Source organism: Charadrius vociferus, unplaced genomic scaffold (assembly GCF_000708025.1).
Source record: "Charadrius vociferus isolate BGI_N301 unplaced genomic scaffold, ASM70802v2 scaffold1061, whole genome shotgun sequence".
Classification (NCBI taxonomy): Eukaryota; Metazoa; Chordata; class Aves; order Charadriiformes; family Charadriidae; genus Charadrius; species Charadrius vociferus.
The window spans coordinates 173,775-181,868 of NW_009646734.1; the positions used below are offsets into that span (position 1 = coordinate 173,775).

At 51.1% G+C, this 8,094-nt stretch overlaps 1 protein-coding gene across 1 annotated transcript in view; it reads right to left on the minus strand.

The window, feature by feature from the left end:
- Positions 1-7,873, minus strand: part of GNAO1 (guanine nucleotide binding protein (G protein), alpha activating activity polypeptide O) — an 85,381-nt gene extending 77,508 nt beyond the window's left edge. Inside the window, exons 1-2 of the mRNA XM_009889550.1 lie at positions 7,839-7,873; positions 7,232-7,373 (exon numbers count right to left, since the gene is read on the minus strand). Coding sequence (XP_009887852.1) covers positions 7,232-7,373; positions 7,839-7,873 — 177 coding nt within the window. The remainder of the gene's footprint in view (positions 1-7,231; positions 7,374-7,838) is intronic.
- Positions 7,874-8,094: the final 221 nt, after the last annotated feature.

Sequence of the window (8,094 nt, forward strand, 5' to 3'; positions counted from 1 at the left end):
CCTCCGTTTTGGGTTTTGTTTTTTTTTTTTCCAAAAGAAAAATAAGAGGCTGATTTTAATTGACGGCATCTGTTCTGGTCCGTGGTTTTATAGGACGGTTAGCTATAAAGCTAACCTCAGAAGTGGGCAGGCGGCGTGGATGGCAAGTGTCACCAATCTTGCGTGCCTGGCTGATGCCAAGTGCTCACCAGAGAAACAGATCTGAGTGGCATTTTGAGGTGCGATTCTCATCTGGCTCACTTAGATACGATGCTGAAGTGCATCAAAATATTTTTTTCCCCAAGAAATGTGTTTCTTAGGAACAGGTTCCTGACTGCGCAGAGGGACTGGAAGACCGGGTGACCTTCTATCCCACCCCGTCCCCTGAGTGCTGCCCATTCACCACCAGCCCCCGGCATCCGGGAGAACCCAAAAAGCAGACCCAGTGTTTACTTTTGAGTGAGGATGAAAGCGTTGCCATGCCAACACCGCAGCTATCATCCTGAAGCAGGACCAACGTGAAAAACATCACACTGGCACATCAACCGCTCGGTAAGGTGGCACCTTCCAGAGAACAGCCTTCCACACGACACGCGTTTCCAACTTGCTACGCGACTGCCGCCCACTCTCCCTGCCTCCTTTCGGCTCCATTTCACACGGCCATTCTTCACTCTTTAGGAATTTTAACTAAAAACGGGTACGTTGGGCCACCCTGGGGAAGCTTCGAGTTTTAGAGCTGTCAGTGGTTGATAGTCTTCTGCTGGCAGACAGGTTAGCTGGTATTGCCTCTGGGTGCAGCCATGTCCGTGCAATTCAGTCCCTTGCCGAGAGCACCTAGCCGTTTCCACTATTACATTTTCCAGGCTATTTCTATTTGAGTCTCTGTTCCTCCCCTTCTCCTCAGGGCCGGTATCATCTCTCTCCTTCACAAAACTCAGGATTTCTTCCTGCCCACAAGCACTGTTACACGTTTGCAGAAGATTGGGCTTCTGACTGTTGTTCATCACCGCTACTGCTGCCCTATAAATAGCCGTAATCCGGTCGGTGCCAGAGCTAAGATCACATTTTAGCCCTAAATGAATCACCAGTTTTCTATTGTAATTACTCAGGTTGGAAAGGAGGACAGACTGACGAACTTAGCCTAAGTAAAACTCCACATGAAGACTTGGCAACCTCCAACCCTACAACCTGATTATTTAATTGGATGGGCCTCTTCTAGGCCCAATTCTCTCTGCAAGAGCAAGGCATCATGGGTTTATAGCCGTGACACAAGCTTATTTTGTCTCCCTTCTAAATGCTGTCTTCATTAGTAGTGTGACTACAGCGAACCAGACACCCGTTCTGGGGAGATCTTCTTTGCCGGGTGAAGATCATGGTATGTCATTGACTCGACGACCATGACTTCAGCCCTGCGGGAGCCCAGAGCCAAGCTGTGCCGCCACTGCTGCACAGCCGGGTCTCCCGGGACCGGCTGCGGGTCTCAGCCAACTTGGCTGGGATCCCATCGAGTTTGACTCTCCCGAACAGGTAGAGCAAAGTCATGGGAGCAGTCTGGTTCAGGCTCTTCTAGTTGGTGCGAAGGACTGTCATAAACTGCCTTCACGCTCTGCTGTTACTTTACTGTGACCATTTATTAGGGAAAGGTTTCGTATTTTCAGGGGCTCAAGGGATTGGGAAATGGGTCCCGCACCACGCAGAGGGAGCTTACTCTGGGATTTCCCTTGTTCTTTGCCATCTCCCTCTTTCTCCTCCAGCTTCATTTTGCAGCAATGATTCCCAATGCATTGGCCATCGCCACCGGCAACAACAAGCCTTTCTTGAATGAGCCAACCATCTCCCCGGCAACAAGGCAGGCTGTGAAAATAACAAGTGCTTTCCTTTCTGTTTTATGTTTCCCACCACTCGAGAAATGCCCTGCCTTGTATTAGTCTCCACTGCTCAAAGCCAGGAATGACGGTCACTGAAACGCGCCTCGTGGAGGGACGAAGAGGGAGGTGAGCGAGAACGGTGGCTTTGGTCTTACTGGAAAAGAGTAACAGATCTTTACACCTTAGCGAAGGGCAGGCTGAAATATTTGTCTGGCACTGTTAGAATGATGAACCCAGCAGACCCAGTACAGAAGGAACGGTTATACGCACGCTGTGGCTACTGCGTGCAGCAAGCAAGGAGGCTTCAGCTGCAGCTGGACATCCAGACAACTGCTGACACCAGGCAAAAACGGGGTGGCTAATGCCCCCCTTATTCCATTTTCCCTTTCCTCCCACTCCATCCTGCTCCTCCACAAAGCAGCCCTAAGTTATGCTTCACAGTGGTGAGGTTCCCATCGCTTCCAACAGCAGACCAGCACAGGTTGTCCCCACCGCAGTGGCAGAAACCCAGGAATCCTGCCTCCATCCCCACACCACCCCATTAGCCACCAGTCAGCAAAGGGAGGCTGCCTACCAGCACGGCGATGCCTGATTAACCCCACCTGCCCTCCCCAAACTTATCAGCAGCTTTTTTTGCATCTCTCAGAGAGCTGAGGTTAGGGAGCCAGCTGGTCCAACCAGACACCTGCCTGAAATGAAGTTAAATCCACAAATATCTTGAGCTGAGAAGCAGAAAAAGCCCGTTACACGGGAGCAGGTCTTACAAAAAGAGAGCTCCTCCCACACACTGCTCCCTTCAGCGCCTGGAAGGCAGCAGGTGACAGCGGCTGTGTCCCCCGGTCCCGCCACCGCCTTCGGTCTTGCCACCGCCTTGGGCGCGTGCAGAGGGGACGGGGACGGTGGCACCGGGTTTGGGCACGCACCCCGCTGTTCAGAAGCAGGTCAGACGCAGCTCCAGCGCACGTGGCCCCCTGTGCCAGCCGCCTTGGCTGGGCCGCTCAATTCCATTACACGCATTTATTTTTTTTTTAATATTCCAAACCAGTATTTTAAAACTGCCCCAGGTATGTTTTTGTTTAGCTCCCAGTTCAGGAGTTACACACTGCGTTCAGCACAAGGTCACCACCAACACATTTTGCTACAAAGCCTGAAAGAAAACAAATTCCCTACCAAAATTTTTTAACCCTTCAGCCGCTTTTTAGTTTTCCCTTTCACAGTTGAAGCAGGCATTTCCAGACTCCCACCGGAAAAAAAATTCAATTTGAAGGTCACCTCCTGCCACCTCCGGACCCCAAGCACCGGACCTGTGACCGTGCCACCTCGAATACTCGCACCTGAGCCACACGACTGATAATGGGATTCTCTGCTGAGTAATTTCTGGCAAGTTCCAGCCTGTTTCTGTCTGGTTTACGCTAATACGAACACGGTCTACAGCTGGTTTTGTACCTGCCTGCACGGGGTGGCACGCTTGCCTGGGCAGGCTCACTGCAGCCCGGGACCCCTCCAAGCTGTGGGTACCCCCGGAGCCCTGCCTGGCTTCAGCTCCGGCGTTTCGCCCCAGTTGCTGCATTTCCAAGCAGCTTCTGAGGTCAGCATTGACCCGCTGAGGAAGAGACTTTGCCCTTCTTCTGGCTGGCATACCTGAAGCCGGACTTTGGAACTGGCTCTTCAACTGGCGAGACGAACATCCATCACACCCCTGCCCTTCCCGCTTGAGCAGATCAAACCACTTGTACTGACTTCAGATTCCTGGCATTAAATCCCCGTTCCCCGTTTTCCCCGCCTGGCCACACTGAAAGGGAACCAGTGAGGAGCTCGCTTTATTAATACGTTTGCACTTTAGAGAACCGTTTAATCCAGAGTTACGGCCTGACTCTTTCCTGCCTGTTAATCTGATTATAAAGGTAAGGACCGAGTAGTGCCCTCCGGGGCCAGCTGGAGGGACGCGAGTAGCCAGGCGAGACCCCAAGGCTCTGCCCCTCTTCCTTCCTGCATCCCCGTGCTCTCGGCTCGTCGGGGCTACAGACCCAGGACGGTGTTGGCCCTGGAGGTGAGGAACACGCACGGATGCTGCTCCTCCCGCCTCCTCGCCGATGGCTCCTTTTTCACCCGCCCTCTTGCAACACGTAAAGGACTTGGGACTTTGCGTTTGCACAGCTCTTCTGGAGTTTCTGACTGACCTCGCGGGCTGCGCGCGGTGATAACGTGCCATGAGCGGAAAGGACGTGCTCCTGCCTCCCTGCGCTGAAGGTTACCGAAGAAGGACCGAGGTGCTGCCCACAGGCCATGAACCCTCCATGACACAGGCAAAGCAGCAAGAAAACCCGCTCCCCTGAACACCGAGCGCGTATATAAGTGAAATCCTACACGCAGACTGTTTTGTTCTTAACCTGGGGACAGGTCCTTATCAGCAGAGAGGGTCAGCGAGACCTGGAGCGTCTGCTTTTTGTGATTTATTTTGTCTTTTTAGCTCATATTTCCTCCATTGATCTCACTTGGGTCGACAAAAGCTAAGGGATTTAGTCTGGATTCTTCCCCCAGTCTTTCACGTCTAGTAGACTAAATACTGGCGGTATAATTACGGGCAGGAGAAAAATGAGAACAGTGAGAGAGGATTTGATTATTTTACCCCAATAACAAAAGCCCAAATCCCATTTATTAAGTAGGGGAGCAGGCTTTTTTGCTCTGAACGCTGTCAGGGTGCCTTTTGGAAGGGGCAGACGCATCTCCCACGAAGTCGGGGCGGAGGAAGCTGTAACAGCCAAGCAATCCCTGGGGAAAAACCTTCCTGGGTCCCCTCCTTCCCTGCTGCTGAAAAAAAAACCTCCCCTGCTGCTGACCCAGGCTGGGAGCAGCCGCGGCCCCGACTCCCCTTCCCGAGCTCTCTTCTCTCGGGGGGCTTAGGTGACGAGTAGGGGAAAATCCCCCACTAAAAGATTTCCATTGGAAACCCTTGGCTGAGGAATGACTTTTAAAATAGAAGAGCTTTGCTCGGAAAGGGATGAACCGCGTAGCATAATACTCAACAAATCGCCCGTTTAATGGCCTCTCTTTATAGCAGCTGTGCATTAATAACCAAAGTGGGATAGCAGAAGCCACGCGCTTCTTTGTAAGATTAAAATAAATACTATTTCATCCTAATACCAGCAACTTTTGGGGGAGGCTGACTAAAAGGAAGGAGCAAGTGGAAGACCGTGGCTTGAGAGACTTTGTTTCTCTCCCCTTCGCCTACTGCTGGATGAAGGAGCATCTCTGCCATCTGCGAAGGGAGAAGATACTCCGAATCCGCCCTCCCAGGCTGTTGTTTGGTTTATCGTGGCTTGTTGCAGGTTTGCCTGTACACAGTCAGCACGACACCACCTTAAGACAGGAGCAATTCCTCCAGGACTAAATATCTTAAGGGAAAGCAGGTTGGGGAGAACTGAATTTCACTTGCTTTTTACTTTGCAAGGCATAACGCAGGATCCCTACTGCCATAAAGCATCAATTGGAACAAGAGTGGTTCACACCAGCCGTAAGGAGAAACCTTTTCATCGTGAGGGCAGTACAGCGGTGGGCCAGGTTGCCCGAAATCCTCCATCCTTGGAGCAGGTTGCTCAGGGCTTTATCCAGTTGGGTCTGAAATCCTCCATCCTTGGAGGATTTCAGACCCAACTGGATAAAGCCCTGAGCAGCCTGCTTTGACCTCAGAGCTGACCTTGCTTGAGCAGGAGGTTGGGCTAGACACCTCCCGCACTCCTCTCCAGCCAGAGTTATCGTACGATCCTAGGAACAGTTGGCATCTTTTCCACAGGCGTAGGAACGGACGCGACATTTTGTGCAGCCCAGTACTCCGGCTCTCGTTCCTGGCGGTCCTGATAACAGCTCTCCCCCTCCACAGCCCGTACTTTGCCAGGCCTGGCACTAAAGCGGTGCCGAGTTTCCCCTCGGCAAATTAAAAATAAAAAAAAAAAGAAATTTTACATTTCAAAACTGTCTGCCACAGACTATTTATCCGACACAGGGAATGATTTGTTTCTGTTTTCCTGGGCATAGGTTTTGAGCTGAGACAAGATACGTTGCCTTGCTGAGAGCTGAGTCACCGAGTAATCAACAGATTAATGTATTCAGTTCGAAAGCCATCAGCATTAGTTCTCGGCAAGCTCACAAGAACTCCATTATGGTATCATCTCTACGTTTGGGATGGAAATGTCTCCAGGATTTAGAGTTCCTGTGGGAAAAATCCCTAGATGCAAAGAAATCAAAATACTCCTTTGTGATCGGGAGAAATAAGGTATCTCTTCATACAGTCACACCACAGCGGGATTTTGGCATCCTTTCTACTGAATGCTTTTATTATCATCCCTCCGATAAGGAGTTTGGGGTATGTTGTACATCTGTCATTTGAGAGCTACCTAAAAATAGTCCCGACAGACTCAGTGGCATGTAGGACTTGGCCTTTACCAGGTCTTTAATCCAAAATTATTTTATTTCCAGTGAAAACAAGCAGTTTGACTTTCTCTGGCATGCAAAAAAGGGTGGTCTCAACTTCTCTAGGGCTCCGAGTTTCTCTGTGTGGGCTTGGTCTGAGCCAGAAACGCAGCAAGGAGAGGCGGAGGCTGGCAGGGGCACCTCACAGAGGAGCCACTGTTTAAAAATAGGGAGCTGGTTAAAGAAACAACAGAGTGGCAACTGCAAAAGGCCAGGCTGGCTTAGGTGTGTGGCCGGAGGAGGCTGCCAGACATCGCATAGTTATTCTGATAACGCACACGCTAACGCTGCTGCCTAAGACCCCGTCCATACGAACCTCACTGAAGCGACACATCCTCTCGTCTGTAAGCGAAATTGCTCTTTGGGTACACTCGAACAGGGGTTGTGTAAGCAAAAGCCAGTCGAGCCCCCGCAAAAGTGAAGTTAATCCAAAAAGCTTTCCTATATTAGCAGGCTGGAAGGGGTTTGGACAGCAGCGAGACTTCTCCCCAAGACATTTCTCCTTGCAGTCGGTGTTTCCAGTACATGCACAGTAGACAAGACACATATTCTCACCGTTTCCCCCCATCCGTCAGTACCTCCGTCCAGGCTGTCCCTAGACAACAGAATTTTTTTGTGTACTGGCCTGGCTAGTTGCCGGGGCATGAGAGATTGTGGCCGTTGTGACACAGAGGTCCCCAGGGCTACCCTTCCTAGCATAGGTGTACCGATGGCATGTCATACGCAATTGTGCCTACGCCTTTGGTTGTTGCTCAAACTACATGTGCACCAGGCACGCAACGGTGGTGTAAATCTTCCCCCCATCCCTCCTTTTCCCTCCGAGATACTCAGATTGTGCAAACGCCTCCGGTTTGTGCTCTGGAGGCTCTAGGTGCCCGGTTCTCTGTACCGCAGCCGTGGTGATTTTCACTTACCCGTCGTTCCTTATCACCGTATTCGATGCCCAAGGTATCCATGGCACGTACAATGGCTGCCAGTGACTGTATAGTGTTGCTGTAGACCACTGGCTTGTACTGCTTCACGTCTTCTCCAGAGAAGCCATCCTCATGGATGATCCTGAAGAAAATGCAAAGGACAAAAACCTCTTGAGAATGTCATTTTAGTGGGGGAGACGGTTTAAAAGCGAGCTGTGCTCTTTTGAAGAGCACATCTGCTAGCTCGATTCAGTTAATTTAGTCAGCGTTTCTTTTTAAACCTTTCTGGTTGCTCACCAGTAGCGCCTCTGAGCCCAGTGCCTGGGATTAGCATCCCTTCTGCTCTCTCAAGGAGGTTTTGTGCAGGGCCGGCGCATACGGTACCCCTCTCCCAACCCAACCATGAATGGCGGAGCCTGGAGCCCCTCGTGTCCGCACGCTGACCCATCACAGGGGAAGGCTTCCGGCTCCTACATTATCTTTCCTATAAAGGCCTATGGAAGTATGTTCAGTGCTTCCAATGACCATCAGATCAAATCTTAAACAAGTGGTAGAAAAACCCAGTTCGTGTCCAGTCCTTTTCATAGCAGCTCCCGGAGTGCCTTACAACAGAAACCAGAGGGGCAATCCCGCTGTACGCATGCGGACGCAGGCACGGATGACTTAGTTGTGTAGCACTTTAAGTACTTACAACCCTTCACGCCTCCTCCCTCCTTTCCCCTCCTTTAAAAACAGCGCTGGAGGTTTTTCTGCCTAGAGGCATGTTATGTTATCCCCTCCTGAAGCCATGTGGGAATGAGACACACAGCCCCATCAGCTCTGCGCACGGGATGCTCTGGGCTTTAGTCTCTATTAAACTCCGC